General features: G+C 50.6%; 1 protein-coding gene across 1 annotated transcript in view; it reads right to left on the reverse strand.

The window, feature by feature from the left end:
- The window catches only part of IGDCC4 (immunoglobulin superfamily DCC subclass member 4), a gene marked incomplete at both ends in the record, with an annotated part of 92,103 nt that extends 72,578 nt beyond the window's left edge, over nt 1–19,525 (reverse strand). Inside the window, one exon of the mRNA XM_084267795.1 lies at nt 19,420–19,525. Coding sequence (XP_084123921.1) covers nt 19,420–19,525 — 106 coding nt within the window. The remainder of the gene's footprint in view (nt 1–19,419) is intronic.
- Between the last annotated feature and the right edge of the window lie 1,146 nt (nt 19,526–20,671).

The raw sequence follows: 20,671 nt of genomic DNA on the forward strand, positions 1-20,671 counted from the left end.
AGAATAAGAATATTAATATATTCTCTACAGGGTATTCCACAGAATTAATGAGATCTAGTAATGAGCCTAACCTTTCTGACATCTTGCTGAGACTTATTTCTAAGCAAGCTACTAAATTCAGCGTGCATCTGCTCAGGCAGCGCGCTGGGTTGCAACTCACTCAACACCTCTAGGTCAAAAGGACATGAACGCTGAGGAACAGAGGTTTGTGCCTTGCTCAGGGCTGTCATGGAAGAAGGAGACATGCATTTGCTCCTGATACCTGTGTTATCAAGCTGGTACCCTCTAGCACGGGGACAGGTGGCATGAGCACTCACAGAATCACAGAAGGTTGGAAAAGACCTTTAAGCTCATCGAGTCCAACCGTTCCTGTCCTGTGCTAAACCAGATCCCTGAGCACCTCATCTCCCCATCTATTAAACACACCCAGGGGTGGGGACTCAGCCCCCTCCCTGGGCAGCCTGTTCCCCAGCCCCACAACTCTTTCAGGGAAGAACTTTTCCGTAACATCTGATCTGAATCACTCAGGCCCCCAAGAGCTTTTTGCCACTGCCACATCAATTCAAGTACTCTGGGAGGCTGCTGTGCCCACCTCCCACCTCCTCTCAAAGACCTTCAAGGTTGGCAGTGCTGCAAGCTCAGATCGACTCCAGAGAAGGTGCTGTTCACAGCACTGTTCTGCTGGATGGGAAACCATGGATCCCATGATTTCCCATCCTCTGACACTTTCCCATCACCCTCAGGTGCCAAGGAAAAAGAAATAAGCTTTCTCCAACACACTGGGAATGAAACTGTGGAGTGGTTCTAGACAGTGAAGTATGTCCCTGGGATCCTCAGAGCCAGCAAAGTGAGACACCATGGAAGCAAACAAGGTAACTTCTGTGTTTTGCAACATACAAGCTGAGATTTGGGAAGGTGAGGTAACTCATTTCAGTGGCAGAGCCTGAAAACCCTAACGTTAGTGAAGTCAGCCCCCAAATTCCCACAGATGGAGCAGAGGATTTCAACTTCATGGAGAAGTCCAAAACAAAAGCAGCATCTGCAACTCACTCATGAGACCCACAACACACAACAGTGTAAAAATTACATTCACATGGACCTGATGATGCTTCATGGAAACCAACTCCAGAGCCTTTCTGCTTGAAGAACCCATCTCTAAGGATGCTTCTTGCCCTCTTTTGTTCTTTGTAGGATATTTGCATGGAAACAAGCAGTTTCTCAGCTGCTCATCTCCTCCTGCTGTCTATCCTTCCCCAGCAGAAGAAAGATTTTTAGGGAGGACCTGTTTTCATGCAAATAGGCTACAGAAGAACAAAGAACACAGGGCATTCCTGAGCCAGTGTGCCAGCCACAGTGCTAAGGACACCCCATGAGCACAGAAACATCTCACCATTTTGCTGATGAAAGCTGCTGTGTACATGAGAAGTGTTCACTGAGAGGCTTTCAGAGCATCTTCCATGGGAGGTGAGTCTCTTACTTTGAGACCATGTTGACAAGGTCCAACTGTGTAGGATGCAACATCAATCAGCAGCAGGAAAAGCCCAGCTAGCCTGTGGTATCCTCAAACTCAGCACTAACATGAGGCACTGGGGAGGAGGAACCATCAATATGAGATAGACTCCAAAAAAAAACCCCACAACAGTTAAAGGAGGTTCAAGTTCTGCTCTTGCCCATGAATATTCCTCTAATTTTTACTCATTTCTAAGCATATTACTATTGTTCTAGTGGACTGGTTATGTGGAAAGTCTAACCAAAGGAGGGAAGCTGACAGTGACCTGCTCCAAGTATCTTAACTCCAAGTGTGAGCCAGACAGTGCTGTCAAAGGGCAAAGAATACACTCTGGAAACAAAACCTCTTTGTTCCTCTAATTTTGTTCCAGTTAAGTCAGTTCAGCTGTTCCATATAACCAGTCAAAAACATTCAGCATTTCCCAAAGTATTTTAAGACTTCAAAGTTGGAGGTTTTATTTTGACAGTTTTAAAGCAAGTAGCTTTTTTTTTCCCCTTTAAAGATTTTTTTGCATTAAAAACAAGGCTGTTTAATTTATTAAGCTCTACAACAACCACTGCCGCTCTGCTTTTATCATGACTTCAATTAAAATATTGCTTCTTGAAGACAGCTAACGGCTTCTGAGGAAAGAAGGGAAAAAAAGGGTGTTTCACTGGAAATGTTTTCAATAGACTCAATTTGTTAAAACTTGTGATTAAAACCAAACTCCAAGTAGGGCAGGCTGAAAGCCAGGGGAGGTTTAAATCTGCCCAAGTTGCTACTCTGAACTCAGAAATTCCCAGCCTTAAATGAACAGGCTCACCTAAAAAGTAAACTCTCCAAGAGTCACCGATGAGGAAAACGGATGAGAAACTGCTCGGACCAGTGCGTGGCAGGGATGAGAGCGGGTCAGGAGCAGGCTGTTCCAGCACAAAACCTTCCTACACAAGCCAGGCAACAGATCTGACCTTTTCATCTAAAAAAAAAAACCCACCAAACCAACAAAACCACTCAGTCAACCCACTGCTGAACTCATCACCATGGGAGATCTGCCCCTCGAAACTGTTTTGTTCACAGTCTCAGGGCAAAACCTGTTCTGAGCCGATAGCCTCCTGTCAGGAAAGTGCTGGAACAGCCTGGGGATGAGACCTGTGCTGAAACCAAACCTGCCTGAACCCTCTGTATGTAACGTGAGCTTCACACGCTGGCGCTGACATTGTCACGACTGGGAACAGGAGCCAGGCCAGCCAGTGAGGGACTCATGTCTTCAAAAGCAAACAAAAGAGGGTTATAAAAACTAATTAGCTGCTCCTGCTCGCTACTAGACTGCTCTGCAAAGCTGTAATCACAGCAGTGAGTACACCTCTGAGGGTTTCTTCCACGCAGCACTGGGCCGGACGGGGCTGGGCCGGACCCAGGCTGCCAGCAGCACGGGCTCTGATCCCACCGTGCGGAGGCCAAAGCTCCACTCATACAGTGCAGCCCACAACCAGCTGTGTCAGCACAACCCAGAGAGCAGGATCAAGCAGCCGTGGGGAGGGAGCTTTTAAGCCCTCCATACTGCCAAATGCTTCGTATCACAGCCCTGCCTATTTGCATTTCTGCCTCGGGCCCCATCTGTAGCTTCCCATCCATGTAAAAGCCGTCCCCAGGGAGGAGCAAGGCCACTGTCCATTTGTTCAACACATCTCAAGCGCGTCTAGTTTCAAATGAAGTAGGTGGTAAAACTCCTAATGCTGATCTTTTCAATGCAATTTTGAATCTCTTGTCATCTGGGGGCAGGGAAGATCAGAAATGGAAATAGCTGGTCCAGCAGCCCTGATCGGTCCAGCTCCCCAGCCCTGCCTCCCAGCTCCCAGCCCTCCCCAGCAGCACCACCTCCACACCCTCAGAAACACACACACTTGATTCTTTCCTCAGCTTCCACTCCAGGCAAAGGGATCTCACAAAATAGGTCTCCAAATGCAGTATTAGTTAAATCACTAAGCCATAAGACATAAGGAATAAAGTATCTTTAAAATACAGTTACATCCTGTTCCAGAAATCTTAATGGGCCGTATTTTTAGCCCAGGAACAACCTGAAAGCCTGCACAGACATACTGCAGCACTGAAACTATGTCACTGCAAAGCTATTTCATGACAAGCCCCAGCTCTCTTAGCAGCCAGTTTCTTCCAAGAGCCCAGCTAAGCTGATACAAGGTTTTCCAGCGTGTGTATGTGTAGGGCAGCCAGATATGAGCCCGATGTATCATGTAAACGCTGAGAACCAGGAGAAAGAAACCAAGAAACACGGGAGATTGGTCCCTTTCAACATACCTACCTCAGCTGGCGGAGGGCCAGGCCACAGTTTGTGCCTGTTAGAGATCCCACCCAGGCCCCAGGCAGGCATCCTCAGACACAGGCTAACTGCAAGACTGGAGGACACAGGAGATCAAGCTGAGACCGGCCCTACTCCTCAGCTTCTCACTACCTGTGGCAGGAAACTCCTGGCAGAGCCAAGGGGGTAATGGCTGGCAGAGCTGTGCAAGGGAGCACTGACCCTCCTCAAAGAGCTGCTGTCTTCAGAGCTTGCTCATAGCCAGGTTAGCCCAGCACTGAGCCACCCACACCTGGAGGTGACGGGCAGAAGACAGAGGCAAGAAAGGGAGGGCACCTGGCACCTCACCTTGCTTAAGCTCCGTGTGAGCAGTTTGGAAGGAAGAGGGCAGATGGGGTACACACCTGGGTCTCGACAGGATCCAGGTATGTCAGTGGCAAGCTCTCTGAGGCCATTTCTGCTCGTGCCTAGGGATCTGAAGCATTCAGCTGCTCCCAGAGCGGCTCAGCCCCAAAGCCCCTGGCCTGAACACTGTGCTCCAACTGCCTGGGCATCACACTCATGAGGTCAGAGCTGAGAGGCACCGACACCGCACCCATGATTCTGGGGGGAACTGCATCACTCTCCTGGTCCCTCAAAAGGGTGAACCGATCACAGAGATGCCTCAAGCAAGCGCTGGGGGAGCTGAGACCCTGTCCAGCTCAGATGGGCAGTGTCAGACTTCAGCAGCAATCAGACTGTACAGAAAAATCACACATTGCTTCTCTGGAAGCTGCTCCTGGAAGAAAGCTGGAGTAAGAGAACACCCAGACAGCCCTTATCTCCTTCATTAAAGGAAAAGAAGTTGCCCAAGAATCTAAAATTGGCTTCTCCTCTGAATCGGTTCCAAAGTTATCTCAGCAAAGGCACGTTATCTCCCACCAGCCCAAACCACTCCTATTTGTTACAGAATAATAAAGTCATTAGTGCTGAGCAATCACAGTTATTACACTGTTGCTTTACATGGCTATAAATTAACAGTTCCTCACTGTTTGCTTTAGGAAATCTATTCTTGAAAGGTCTATAAAATTATGTACTCTTGCTCCAGTTGGAAAACACAGGCACGAGCGGGGATTTCAGTTCTCTAATAAATTACATTCCCCTACTAGTAAACACCAGCTTATAAGAAACATCTTTTGTTTATTGAAAGTAAATGGCATGTGGACATTTTAAACAAAAAGAAGGTGGGAGGCTGAGGGGAACAGACAGATTATGTTTTCCACTTTCATTCTGCCTTGTGTCTAAACAAACGGTTTCCAACAGCTTTGTTTTCCAAACTAACTTTGTCCCAGCTGCTATCTGGAACCACAGAAAGGAAAAGCAGTCCTCAAGATGTGCAAGGATGACTTGACTTTGCCCACTCATTTTACTCAGCAAGCAGCACTATGGATGCAAGAGCCATACAGAATGATGTTAGGAGTAGGGACTGCTTGGCTTCACCTACAAAGCAGCAGTGGCAGGGTTCACTCAGACCCCACAAGCCATGCAAGGGGGAAACAGTACTTTGCCAAGCTTGTGTGCCAGGTCAACTTGCCACAGGACCCAGTGGACTGACAGCCTTTCACCCAGCCACAATTGCACATCAGCTTGGAAGATGACTTTGAACCCATACAACACCAGCTGAGATAGAGGACCAGGGAACACAGCTCTTACCAGGTCCTCAGTGACCAGCCACCTCGCTGTGCCTCACCGTGACACAGAAGAGGCGTATGTATCTACATCCAAAGCCAGGACAGAGCTGCCCACCTCCTGTGGGTCCAGGATCCCACCTCAGCTCCCAGAAAGAGGACTTTTGGGAAGTCCGTTGTGTTCTTTTGGGAACATCCATCGAGGTTTTGCACCTTAACTGAGTGTGTGAACCTGTTTCATGGAGCCTCCTACTCCTCTTCCTTCCTGGTTATCTTTGGTCACCTCCTGTCACAATCAGCCGCGCCCTGTCCAGTTGTTACTTCCAGATATGAGCCCTTGATGTGCTCCATGGAGAACTGTCCCCATCACAGCTCCTTCTGCCACTACCTTTCTCAAGGTCTTGCTCTGCATCTCTCTCCTGATAGAAGTAAGCTGAACAGAAAAGCCAAAACCCTCCATACATGACACTGTGGGTAACTGGGTGCAAGTTCCTAAAACTTCCTGCCAAGGAAGCCATCAGGAAGTGTCACACACAGAAAACAGGCCTGGACCTTCCCCAGGGACATCAGGTAATGTTTAGCCAAACAGCAAATTCTAAATAAGGTTAATCTGCATTTACAGCCCTAACAAAGAAAGAGCTCAGCCTTGCAAGCTGGTCCTTCACAAGCTTAAAAGGCACCTGCAGGGCCACAGATGGAGGCTGGAACACAGTAACTTCTCACTTACACCTCATTCACCCCACCCAGGTCTCTCCTGCAAGAAATCCCACAGCGCCTGTGCAGCCAGGGACAACCAGCTTGAGCCAACAGAAACAAACCCTCTGCACAAGCCCTTTCACCAGGCCTTTTTCTCCCACCCCTGTACAGCTGGCAGGATAGCTCAGTCTCCCTGACAGCACTTGGATTTCAGCGCTACTCACAGCGCAAATAAGATAATTAGGCCAGAAATCTTCAAAGCCCTGCCACTGCCATCTGTAATGAGATTCTGCAGCTCACCTGAAAATAAAAACAGAGGGAGGAGAGCAGGTAAAGCCCCTTCTCCACTGACAGCCTGAACTTTTAATGGTGAAACCATCCATCAAACAGCTCAGCTTCCACCAAGAGGTCGTTCCCAGCACCTGGGAAGGTCAGGTACAAACACAGCCCTTAGAAGAGAGAAGCACTCGTACAGGGAAACCAGCAGCACAACGTAAAACACAAGCTACAAACAGAGAAACTGTGATGTTTTAATCAATGACAGCCCTTTTATCTTGCTGCATGCTGGCTTTCTCCTTGCAAAAAGGGACCAGATCACACACCTCTTCCTACCTGAAATGCTGCCTGCAAAGAAGGGTGAAGAACCCTTTCTGCAGGGGTGATGCTGCGCTGACACACGTCCCGGGACACGGGCACTCCTCAGACTGAGCTGAATGCTTTCACAAGAAACAAAAATCCCCTGGCATGTATTCAGAACTTTTTATTGTATGCTTTTGTTTTTTTCAAGTTAAGCAATGAGCCTCCCTTCTTTGCTCACATTTTCTTGACAGGCTGGGGTTCAAGTCTGGAGCATCTTCAGGACAGGGTGTAAAATGATGCCATAATGCTGAGCAGACAGAACATCAAGAACAGCTCTGGTTTCAGTCCTACCGGTACCCAAGAAATCTGCACATGTAGCCCCTCTCTCTGCTCCTTCTGCTTTCCAGCTCCCCCCAAAACAGCCAACCCACCCCACAGACCCCAGCAGCAAGGCTTGGTGTGTGACCTGCCACTCCAACAAGGCAAGAACCAACTCTCATATACTGTATCATTACAAAGTCACCTACCCCCGAGAAGAGAACTCAGGCTCATCAAACTCCTGCCACCTCTCCTGCATTTCCCAGGTAATTGCACAAACCATGAATTAATGAGAAATAATGAGCCAGCACACAGGGGAAGAGATGACAATCCAGAACAGCAATGAAAAAAACTAATGGGAAAGTATGTTTTAATAGCTCGCTGCAGACTGCTGTCACCACAAGCCTGCATCACCCCAAGAGAGGTGCCCCTTCTGTGGGAGGACACAAGGACCACAGAGCACACACACCACCCCCATGGCATGGGAACACAAGAGAAAGGTGAGGGGGGCTTAGGCCAGGAGTTAATCTTGCTGTGAACACACAGCATGGGGAGTGCAGGCAACACACCAGGCTCAGCTCTGTCACCATCCACCACGTGGCCTCTGGGAAGTCACAAAACCCATCCGTCCTTACTGCCTGGCTGCGGGCTGCAGCCTGACACCGGCTCCTTCCTTCCACAGGGGTGGATCACCCCTGGCTTTATCTGGCCATGCTCTGCTCCTTTTTGCTATCACTTAACCCACAAAGGTACGCTATCAACACAGCTCTCCAACCAGCCTTACTTGGACAACAGCAGATAAGAGGCTGGGTCTGAGAAGGAGCCATTGAAAACAGTAAAATACAAGACGCTAAACCGTTACATCACAGGGCTGGCTGCAGCTAGACAATGCCATGATCCTACCAAAGACCTGGCCATCTCAGGACTTGGCATCCTCCTGGTTTAACTCCTCACCAAGTCCAGTTTTACAAGTATCCGACTGTGATCTGGCAACTGAGTTCTCACTGCAAACCCAAAGTGAGCTCCTGTGCTGTTAAGAGAAACAGCAAGATAACGTTCATATCCATGGAAAACAAGGAACAGTGCCACACTTTGAAGGCATTTAGGACTGAGGGTGAGAAGAGGTGGGAACTGACCCTCCTATTTCTAAATTTAAATTTGTATCACAACAGGAAGTAAATACATTTCACAGCCCATGTTCCAAAATCCCTTGCACCTACTTGGCTGTTCAGCTTCCCAACATCTACAGTGCATTTACCCACCGTCAGCACAAGTTTCACTTCAGAGCACATAAATCTTCCCTTTTTCCAAAGCTGCAGCCAGCTGAAACCTGACAGTTTGAGGACAAAGCAGTGAAAGGACTGGGTCTGCTTCCAAATGGCAAAGGACACGCTTTCAAGGCTTCGGTACCCAAGCTGCAGAATGCCTGAGGGGATTGCTAGACCACTCCGGGACCCCCTGCACCAATGGGGTCCAGGCTTGGATGCAAAGCTTCTCCACACTGTCTCTAGACTTCCACTTATGTCACCAGAACACATCTAAAAACAACACCTGGCTTTATATTGAGATTTCAGCAAAAACACCCAAATGACCCATTTCTTTTTTCCCCAGCGAGGAAAGGTTTTGGCTGTCTCAGTCTGCGAGGTGAGCACTAGAGATGGGGGCTGCTCTGGACTGAGGAACACAACCTCATTTGTGAGTAAAACCAGATTTATTTCCATTAATCTAGGCTAATTCCTGCTGCTTCTCTTTTAATGAGATCCTGCGTGCCTCAGCACATGACATCAGCATGGGAGAAACTCTCCATAGCCAGGCAATTTTAGACCATTTTGAGCAGTCCTTCTCTGGTGTAAGGAGGAAATTATGAGAACGATGCCTCTTCCAAAGAGCCCATTTCATTGCAGCGAATGCTGGGTGATCGTTCTCACGTTCAGGTCAGTCACAGCCTTGCAAAATCTCTCTGACTTTATCCAACTTTTACTACTGCTGAGCAGGGATTAACATTAATTGAGCCCACCCCATATTAGCCAAGGATTATTTGTTAGTCACCAGCTGATAATCACTTGCATTTTCCATCAGAGACCTTCACATCGCTCAGATAGCTAGTGGGATAATCCAAGTCACATTTTTAATGAAATCTACATTAAAAAAAAGCACATCCACACCCTTGTCTTCCCCCTTCCAAAATACCCAATTAGTTCAGCTTAGGAAATGTCATAAAAATTAATACTGTGAAATTTCCAGTCTAACAAGTTTCTGGTGAGAAGAAAATATTCCCTACGAGGGCAGCAATTTTTTTAAACCCACAAACTTTAAAAATATCTAAACAAGTCATCAGGAATTTTCATTTACAGGCTGGCACATACCACGTATGCATCTCTGTGTTCACACTGCACCCATCCAGCTCCGATGCACCACAGACAGGTGGGCACACCCACACACACAGCCGTGCTCTGTACAGCACCTATTCCCCCATCTCTGCAGGGTTCTCCATCCAAAACATCTGGACACCTCCACGGATTCATGCTCAGTCCCTCTGAGAGGAATTTTAATACCTCATTTTACAAATTAAATCCTCCATTGCAGACAGAGGCTTGGCTGAAGCCACTTACAAGCAGGCTGTGCAGTGGGGAACCACATGTCTCCTTCCTGAAGCCTGAGAAGTCCTAGTATTGGTTTCCTACATCTGAAGGCTTGCTGCTGCTTCATGCTCACAGCTGGGGAGAGGCTGGAGACATTGTGTTGTGTAGGTGGCATGGAAAAGGGCAGAGGAATCTTTATGAGGAGAGGGCAAAGCTCCATATGCTCCCCCTGTACTTGAAGTGCTGATGGAGGATATGATTGAGATGTTATTTGGTGAAAGTGGCTGTACGACAAAAGGCAGCCAGGCTGGGGAAGGGACTGGAGGGCAAATCTTATGAGGAGCAGCTGAGGGAGCTGGGGATGTTTAGTCTGGAGAAGAGGAAACTGAGGGGAGACCTTATCACCACCTACACTGACCTGACAGGAGGGTGCAGAGAGGTGGGTGATGGTCTCTTCAGCCAGGGGACAGGAGATGGGACAAGGGGAAATGGCCTCAAGCTGCGCCAGGGCAGGGTCAGCTCAGATGTGAGGGAAAAGTTCTTCCCTGAAAGAGTTGTGGGGCTGTGGCACAGGCTGCCCAGGGAGGGGATTGAGTCACCTTCCCAGGATGTGTTTAAAAAAGGGCAGATGAGGTACTTAGGGATATGGTTTAGCACAGGACAGGAACAGTTGAACTCAATGATCTTAAAGGTCTTTTCCAACCCAGTGATTCTGTGATTCTCTGACTAAGTATTTTTCTAGGCACGAGTAACTACGTGGTGAGACTCCAGCTTAGACAGCAGCCTGTCTCTTTAAAAGCTGTATGGAAGCTGCACATAGATGCCCCATTCTGATTCTTCCTCTGGTTTCCTGTGTGTTTTCCACTGCAAAACCCAAAATCCACCTCGGCAGCAGCTCAACTCCTCACCAAAGAGGCACACTCAGAGCTGAAGGTTTCTTTACCTCTCCCTCTGCTTGGCTGCAATCCTGTCACATCTGGAGCCGCATCCAGCACCGGCTATTGGAGCCGAACGGCGCTGGGCTGCAGGGGAACAGGTGCCCCCAGGGTTCAGATCTCAGAAGTTGGGCTCTGAATCAAAGTAGCTGAGAAATTTCCTCTGCTGAGCAAACACGCAGCTGCAGAGAAAAGTGAGGCTTTCACCTACACCAGCGTTAGCTCCACAAGGCTGAGATTAAGGGATGGAAAACAGGTGAAAGGCTCAAGGATCTAACACATGCTCAGCTTAGCAAAGAGCAGGTTACCAGGAAACTGTGGGTGTGCAGAGCCTCACAGGGAGGCTTTTCATGCCAGTACCTGGCTTCATACGCGCCAATAAACCCCAGCTAGGTAAATTCAGCCTAAATGAAAGCACACATCAGCCAGTGAGGACATCAAACCAGCTTGCTGAGTGGCTGCGACGGACAAGCACCCACAAGGATTTCTGAGTCAGAAGTGGGTGCTGCTCTTTAAGCGATGCTCTTTCTTGTTCAAGCACAGCAGTTCAACCTGAAACAAGAAACGTCCTCAGCTTCCCACAGGATGCATGAAGCCAGCACAACCTCACTAGCCTTCAACCTAGAGAACTATCAGAGCACCCTGACTAGCATTAAAAGAAGAAAAACAAAGAGTGAGAAGAATTATTTGACAGCTCAGCCTCGTGCCCGGATGCTGAAGTGTTAGTGAAGCCTTTCACCCTGCACTTAACTCCCTCCGCTGCCGAACGGAGAATCCTGGCAGCAGCCGCAAGCGTTAAGTAAATGGGAAGCTATTCTCTGCCAGCAGCTGGGAGAAACTTCCTTCCCTCCCCACTTTGCACGTAAAGAAAACCCCACAATAGTACTTGAGGTAATGCTGCTAGCCAGATTTTCAGCTGACAGACTCTTGAGGAAAGCCTCCAGATACGCAGTTGGCTCCTAAGGACCCTCTTCAAGCGGGTGACATTTGACTTGGGGAACGTGTGACTCGTCTCCTCGAGGAGAGGAGTACAAGGGAGAAGAAAGGAAGAAGAGTTGTGTTTACTGTGACCTAGGAAAAACAGAGCTAAATAATTTCAATCAATATTTTGATTTCTCTTGACAAAAACCTCAATCAGTGCTGCCACAAACAGCTAGTTAGCAAGCTGGGGGGTGGAGGGGGGCGTGGGGGCAGGAGGGGTAAATAAAACCAGAGTTTCAAGAGGCTTATCTTTCCATCACAACAATTGCCACCAATGACAGTAATTTACATGGCTAATAGGCAGTATTATGTTTACAAAATCATTCTTGGGAAGGAGGATCTAAACAATTTTTGCCAACCCAGCAAAGGAGGTGGAATTGGATCAGATGCTGGGCTTCTTTTTCCCCTTTTATCTTCCATGTGGGTTTTGCAAAGATGCCTTGCAACACAGCAACTCACAGTGCTTTTGCAAGGCACACAAACCTGAGGCACAACTGCCCTCCTAGGACAAGGGGACTTCTCTAACAGCAGGGCTGCCCGAGCCTCTAAGCAGGGGGAAAATACTGATCAAGCAGACAGTAATGGAGAGCCAAGCCTGTGGTCCCAGAAACTCACCTACCCGCTGGCTGAAGATAACCACAAAGGAGCCCCAGCACCTTGAACACAAGCCTTATCTCCATGCAGTGACAGGTCCCATCCCAGCATCATTGGCTAAACCCCCTGGACATCAGCTTGAACATCTGCTAATTCTCTGCCCTTGTCATTTTTGGTCACAGAAAGCTCCATGTCTCCTCCTTACAGGCTCTCACAAGGCTCTGCCAGGAGTCAGCAGGCAGGTGGGACTGGTAGGGCAGAGAAACGGGCTGCAACTGGCCCATTCCCTCTGGGTCAGTGAGATGAAGAGTACTATCATATCATCCTTTCACAGCAGCGCTGATACTGCCAGAAGGGTAACTGCACATCACACCAGCACTACAAGGAGCAGACTGGAGTCTTTCCCTACATCACCTCTAAAAAAGGGAGACAAAGAAAGGGACAAACATTTCCAGAGGAACATGAAAGCCTTCTCAGCTGCAATAACAAACAAACAACAACAAAATAAAACCAGTTAAATCTTGACCAGTTTTAATATCAGACACAGTTCCCCTTTTGTTTGGAAAATCCAGGCACCCATTCTGCAAATCAGGTCCCAGTGGCCACCGAGACACAGTCTCACCTGAAGTGCAACACTTCAGGAAATTCTAAAACCTACAAGCACTGCTGATGCTTTTGGAAAAGGAAGATCTATCAAAGCCCTGCACACATAAACAGCCAGGTTTTGCCCAAACCCTTGGTGTATTAACACAACACAGCATGGGAAATCCTCCCCATTAAGTAATGACCTTTTTGGTCACACCAATTAACTTGATCATCTATCAAAGGTCAATTTAGTAACTATCAAGGATGCACATTTCCCAGCACAGGACCTTGTCACATCCTGCTGCCAGCCTGGCATGGCTTCTCTATCTGTGGTGTGCTCCAAGCTCTGCCATCCCAGCACATTCCTCTGGAGCTCTGTTTTAACTGATTTCCCAAACTCTTACATGCAACAAGGTGCTAAACCATCCTGACTCCAAAGGGAATGTGGCTCAACAGCCCAAGCAGGAAAGTCAGAATAAAGGAAAGGGCCACAGCAGACCGAGCACCTGGGCAATAGCTTCACAGGACAGGTTTTATTTCTCCAACCAATTTGGGCTGAAAACAACAAAAACATCCTCTGGGGATGCTCACATTTCATCAACACAACTTTAATATTAAAGGCCCATCCACAATAAATCCATGAGAGACTTTGAAAAAAATTACAACATAATTACAACATTAAAACACCAGAAAGCATCAAATAAACCAGGGTATTCACCAGCTCAGCTGAATTTCATACAGCAGTAGCAGGCAATGGCCTTTAAAATGCAGACACAGATTTTTAAATAATTTCAGAGTATCAGAGCTGAAAGTTTCAGTGGAGTGCAGTAATTGCTTATTGTAACAACCACAGAGTATGTTTATTACCCATGGAGATAACACATTGCATCTCCTGGACTTGCCAGATAAAGCAGGCCAGTATCACAACAGCAGGATGCCATGGATTAAGAGCAGGAGAGGATCTGACTCAAACAGACACCAAAGGGCATCAGTGACAAGAAGGAAAACACATCCAAGGGAGAAGCACCACGACCCCCACGCTCACAAGCAAAGTGTCTCCACACCTGCAAACAGGAAAGCTTTAGATGTGGCTCACAAAAGGCTGATGACAAGTGTTTGGGTTCTCCCAGGGAAATTCTCTTCCCAGCAGCTCTAAATGTAGCAGGTATCTACCTTCCCCTGTGAAGGCCCTGTACCCCTCACAACTAGGAAAATTCAATGGTGTTTCAGGGGTGACTTCAGCATACCAGCATGAGTCAGATAAACTGTAAGGAGCTCTTCAGTCCTTCCCCCACTTCTGGTGTGGGGTTTAGCATCTCTAGAAGGGCTTGTGAAAGCACAGCTCAACTCTGCCTTGCATGAAGATGGCAGGCTGAGCTTTACTGGCTTCTTGGTGGGAGGATCCACAGCTGTTAATCAGAAAAGTGTAAGCAGCACTTGGAGGTCACTTACTGGTTGGATTCTGATCAATGCAAGAAGAGTACTTAGAGTGAGGGTGTTTTTCTTACGCTTACAGTGTGCAACAGCATCTTCTGCCCAGTTGGAACAAACAGGGAAACTGAGGCAGCGACAGCAAATGACCAGCACAAAGACAAGAGGAAAAGCCAATGTCACAGCAGGTCCAAGTGCCCTGCCTGGAAAACGCCTCCCTGAGATGACAGGAAACCAAAACAGCTACCCAGCCCTCTGATGTGAACGTTGGTGTAATCATAAAACAAATGTGTGTTTTAAAGCATTAGAAGACTTTAAAAACAAACAAGTGGATAAAAGGGCACAAGATTGTGATTTCCTGCAGCTTTGTGTCTTGTCTGGGTGGGACAGGGTCATCCAGTCACAAGATGCAAGATCCCTTCCAAGCTCTTCCTGCAGCTGAGGTGGGTTTTCCAGTGCCTCTCCTCTGGTCCATGGAGAAATCACTTTTCTCTCCTCTACTCCATCACTTATTTTCAAAAATTCAAAATTCTCCAGACCCACACCAGCTGTGACAGACCAGCAGCCCTGAAAATTACTTGGGAAAGGAAAGAGAGAAGGACAGACAACCAAACAGCATAACAACCCAAGTATCTTTCCCTTAGAAAACCAGGTTAAAATCCTGTCAACGAGCAGATCCAGTTCTTGAGAAAGCAACAAAATTGCACCAGAGTTGATTTTGGCCCAACACACACTTGGCAAATACCGATAACAAGGATTTACCATATCCCCTCTAGTATTACAGCTGACTGTAAAGCAAACATTTGCTTCCTACAGATAACAAAATGACTATGATCGCTCCGGGTTTGTAAAGGTTACGGTTTCTGCCATCACCCAAGGCAAGCCTGTAATTCACAAAATCATAGAATCACAGACTGGGCTGGGTTGGAAGGGACCCCAAGGATCACAGAGCTCCAACCCCCTGCCACAGGCAGGGACACCAACCTCCAGGCCTGGAGCTACACAAGGCTGCCCAGGGCCCCATCCAACCTGGCCTTGAACACCTCCAGGGATGGGGCACCCACCCCCTCTCCAGGCAGCCTGTTCCAGTTTCTCACCACTCTCTCTGTAAAAAACTTCCCCCCTGATATCTCATCTAAACCTTCACTCCTTTAGCTTTATTCCATTCCCCCTTGTCCTGTCAGTGTCTGCCCTTTGAAAATGCCAATTCCCCTCCTGTTTCTCTGCTCCATTCAGGGACTGGAAGGCTGCAGTGAGGTCCCCCCACAGCCTGTGACTTAATTCTAAGTGTCCAAGCAAAAAATCCCCTACGTGTAACACTGGCCTGAGCTTCCCCTCAGGTACCCGCTCACCTCACACAGAGACAGCCTTCGGGATGGATTCCAGCAACAAATTACAATCAGATTAAATATTAATTCCCATCTTAATTATATAACCATGACTAGGCTTAATGGCCAGGCAGCCATTTAAACAGGAGAGGAGCGTGTAAATCCTGTATCTCTTTTCAGCTGCAAATGTTCCAACTAGTTCACAGCCACCTGGATTTTTCCCTGGGAGAACAGCCAGCCTGTGGGAAGGCAGCTCTGATGGAAGGGAGAGCTCGGATCACCCAGTAAGCAGTACAGTATTGGGAGTCATGATGGGTCAGTGCAGCACCCTGCCCTGGGGATAGCTGCACACTGCAGTGACAAAGATTATATCCGTGCAGAGTACTTACTGATGGATTCCATCTTCACTGATGGGTTTTTTTACCTCTGACAGAAGTGAGCAGCATCACTACATCACTGCTCACAAAGGCATGTAGCAATAGGACAAGGGGTAATGGTTTGAAACTAGAAAAGGGAGATTTAGGTTGGATATTAGGAAAAAACTCTTCAATGTGAGGGTTGTAGATCACTGGCACAACCTGCCCAGAGACGTGGTGGAGGCCCCATCCCTGGAGATACTCAATGTCAGGTTTGATGGGACTCAGAGCGACCTGATCTAGTGAAGATGTCCCTGATCACTGCAGGGGGTTGGACTAGATGGCCTCCAAAGGTCCCTTCCAACCTAACACATTCTATGATTTTGTCTCAACAGACCCTGAGGACACCAGAGCAGATGAAGCACCTGACCCAAGATCACAGCAGGCACTCAAGTGAGACATCCCATATGCCACAGCAACACCCACCCCAGCCCAGCACACACTGCAGGAGCTGCCTCCAGCTCCAAATCAGGCTGCAGACTCGTCTCCCTTCTTCCTCAGGGAAAGGCAAATTGCCAAGCACTTTCTTTTTAAATTATAACTTGCACTGCTCCAAAGCAGCTCGTGTACCATCAGCGATACGCCCACCTGGTGCAGGGACCCCAGCAGCAGATCAAACTTTCCACAGCTGCCAGAAGAAAGTCCACTGCAGAAACGGGGAGACATCAGAAAGTGACATGTCATCACGGAGGAGACTTCAGACTTCCAGGTGGTAAAGGGAGAGAGGACAAAAAAAATAAAAGAGAAAGGAAAAAGCTAGGGAAAACCAAGCCAGAACCAAGCCTCAGGGGGTTTCTCTGCTTTCTGCACACACCAGAAGAGAACCAGGGAAATGCCATCAGAAATATCCCTCTGCTGTCAGGGCTCAGAGCCCGGCTGTCACGCCAGGCACGGCACAGCGGCAGCGAGCTCCCGCGCCAGAAAACCGCCCCTGGAAACAGGACACAGGCAGAACCTCGCTAGGAGGTTGGCACTGCCAGGGGACGGTAACAAAACCCCCTTCCCAGCACTGCTCCTCCTGCTCCCTTGCAACCCAGCCCACGGCCAGGCAGCGCTGTACCACCAGAGTCACCGGGGCAAGCGGATCTGCATGCAGGTGACATGTCCTGCGACGCGCAGGCAACCGCCGCAGCGATCCCCCAACAATGGCAACGCTGACCTCCCCGAGGGGAGGAAAGCACCGACCTCACACAGCGGGCTGAGGGGTTGTGCCGCCAAGGAGAATGCAGCAGGAGGGATAAAACAACTCAGAACTGAAGGTAGGTGATGTCAAGAAAGGAAATCTGTCCTGCAGCTAGAGGGCTCGATCACAAATCCAAATGATGGAGACCCAGGAGTTCAGCTGATCGCACGGATGGAGAGCTCAGCCCACTTCCCACCGACATGTCCCCTGTCGAGAGCCCCAAGGAACGCAACACAACCCCCTGGCCACAGCCAGCTCAGGAGGGGTTGGTTGGGGTTTGTTTTTTCCTTAAACCCTTTCCTGCCAGTGCAGGGAAAACACGTCTCAAAGTAGGACAGGCAGCAGGCTTTCCAAACACGGGATCACATCCCCGGCTAGCATAAACTGGCACAGCTTCCATCAGGTCCACAGAGGGGGGAAGCTTTCCCAGTCTACTCCTAAGTATTTCATACCCAGCAGAGCTTGAACTTTGGATCAAAACACGTGAGTTAAGGAATCAAATGCAGACCTTCCCAAAACCATTTCAGCCCCCTGCCAAATTAATTTCAGCTTGAAACCAGCCCATGTTTTTCTTTTCAGAATCAAACCCACCTGTTGGAAAGCACATCCGCATGTACCGAGCAGCACGTCCACAGGCTGCACGGACGCACTCTCTGCACAATACGCAGCCCATTGTTAGAAAACAAACAGAAACAATTTTCACTAGTTGCCTAATTGCTTGCAAAAGAAGCGGAGAAGCCACAACTGCAAATTCCCACCAAGCATTTGAAGTTTTCTCATTGAAGCGGGTTTGAAAAACAACATCCACTCCACCACCCTGCTCTTTTTTTCTTTTCCTTTTTTTTTTTCTCCCCTCTTTAAATCACTGTTCTCCATTACGAGCCTCGGGATCCACTCTGCTGTTTGCTCAAACACGGAGGAGACTGGGCTCCCGTCCGCCCCAGCTCACCCGTTCAGCTGCTGGTCGGGCCACAGACTGCCATCCATCTAGAAAACCCCACATGCACTGACGACAAAGGGCCGTTTACACGGACCGTTATTCACCTCTACACACGGGCACCGACACGCTGCACCTACATCCAGTGATCACCTACCCCGTGCCAGGGCTCACAATGTTCTGAGGAAAAAGAGAGAAAGGAAAACAACCCTGCAGCCACCCACCAGGCTGTATTCTCTCCCAAAAGGCTATTTTTGAAGCTATAAAGACTAAACATTCTTTGTGCTGTCATCGTGCTCTGCCAAACCTGAACGCATCGTGAAAGGGAATAAAAATGTACAGCGACATATGGATGGCTCCTCCACCGCAATCCCCCGTTTAGGAGGGTCTTTTAAAGAAGCGTGGCTCCAGGGCACGCACACAGCTCAGCATTTCTCAGCGCAGCTCTGCCAGCTCACACCTTTCCAGCCCCTTCTCAGGGGCCAAGGACAAAAGCTGTTGAGGGTCCGCTCATGTAGAGAGAACGAACCACGCGCCCTGAGGTCTGCGGCTCCATCGCCCCTCGACGCAAACTTCGATGGCGAAGGCGGGAAGTCAGGCAGCGCGACAGGCGTACGTGTGCCCCCGCACAGAGCCTTTTGTGTAACCGTTGCAAAACAGAGAGTGTGAGGAGCGTGGCTATTCCTGGGGTGCTTCCTTCACCAACGGGACATCTGCCCATCGAGGTGGCTCCCTGTGATGGCAAGAGCCTGGGGGCAAGGAAGGGGAGATGCGAGTCCCCACCATGGCCCTGCCAGACATCTGGGCCCACTCTGGACAAGCGTTTCGGGCCCCAGACTGGCCAGGCACCTCAGCCAGTGTCCAGAGAGAACTTGAGCACAGCCGATGAGGGCTGGCAAGGCGGAGGCCCAGGGAGTCACTGCTGCTGGCCTGCTCCCCCCTCTCCAGCCCCATGAGGGGGGACGCTCTGTGTCACCCCTAAAAAGGTGACCCCAAAGGAGGAACCGTCCAGACACGGCCACGAGCGCAGCTGTTGCCTGGCTCAGGGGGACGCAGAGGGGCTGGGGCATAGAAGGGGGATAGAGGAGAGGGGTAAGAAATGGCCATAAAGGGGACGCGGCCACTGAGGGGGGAAACGGCGACAGGGGGAGAATGGTCACGAAGGAGAACAGAGGGCTGCCACGGGGGAGAGAGAGGGTCCCGGCCGGGGAGAGGGTCCCGGCCAGGGAGCGCATCCCGCGGGCGGCCGCGCTGCCCACGGCCGAGCTGTGTGAGGGCAGGTGGCACCCCGGCCCCACGCGAGACCGCGACCGCCCGCGGGCCGAGAGGGCACCGACCTTTCCCCCTCCTCCCCCCCGGCGCCCCCTCCTTCCTCACCCACCTTGCACGGCCAGGACGGCGAGGGCGGAGAAGCAGAGACAAAGCAGGTCCTCCAGCGCCATGTAAGCCCCGCCGGGCGCCGGGAGCAGGGGCCGCCGGGGCCGCATCTAAGAGGGGAGCGCGCTCTCCCGCCGCCCCACCGCCATCTTGTGCGAGCGCCCCAGCCCCACGCTGCCCGCCGGCGCCGCCGGGCCCCGCTGCCGGGGGCGGGGGCGGCCCTGGCCTGCCGCTGCTCCGCCTTTGTCAGCGGGTTCGCCGCCGAGCCGAGGGGGGCTCCTCCCGCCCTCCTTCCGTCCCTCGACAGCGGCGGGACCAACAGGTTGCTGCCAGCCCGCGGCGGGGGGAGCGGCCCCGTTTCCCGAGGGGGGGGGGAAGCGGGGCCGGGCTGCCGCGGCAGGTGCGGAGCTCCCCCGCCGCGCCGGCAGCTCCCCGGGCCAGCGAGCGGGACGTTATTAACATTTATGTGCTTTTTTATTATGTCCCTCTCTCCTGAGGATTGGGGTTTTTTTTTTCCCCCCTCCCTTTTGCCGCAGGTGAGTGCGGAGGGCGCCCAGCCAGCCCTCGGCTTCTCCCTCCCGGTGCTGCGGACCGGACGCCTCTGCCGGCGTCCCGTCCCGTCCCGTCAGGGCTGCCGGAGCCCTGAGCGGTGTCCGCATTGGGCTGCCCGCCGCTTCCTGCTGACGGGCGGGAGGACACGAGGCGCCCAGCAGCTCACACCGCCGCGGGCGGCCCGGGGCTGGCGGGCAGCAGGGGGCTGCCTGACGGCCGCCCCCCTCCGCCCCCGCAGGCCTCGGCGGGAACAGGCCCGTGTGAGGATGAGGCTGCGGCCGCGGCCGGGCTGTTGGTCAGGCACACACACCAGTATCACCCTCGGTTTGCACGTTGGGCTTTTCAGGCATCGAACCCTCAGCCTGTGCTTTAAAAATAAAGGCAATAAAACACAAGGACCCATCTGCCCGCACCCTGTCACTGAGGGGAGAGGCAGGACCCTGCCAGCCGCCTGGTGAAGCGGGAGTTGGAGGGTGCTGCCTCCCCTGCTCGGCTGAGAACCACACCAAGGCACCCTCAGGTGCAGGTTCAGTCCTGAGGGCAAATGATACCGAGACCTTCCTTCGGCAGCAGCAGCTGGTGCCAGGCAGAAAGGCAGCAGCGTCCCAAGCAGGTCTACTTTGGCCCCCGAAAGAAGAGGCTGCCTGGCACACCGGGATGTTTTATCACAGCAGCAGGAGATGCAGGGAGGGGTCTGGCTATGC

This window comes from Gallinula chloropus (genome assembly GCF_964237585.1).
Source record: "Gallinula chloropus genome assembly, chromosome: 9".
Classification (NCBI taxonomy): Eukaryota; Metazoa; Chordata; class Aves; order Gruiformes; family Rallidae; genus Gallinula; species Gallinula chloropus.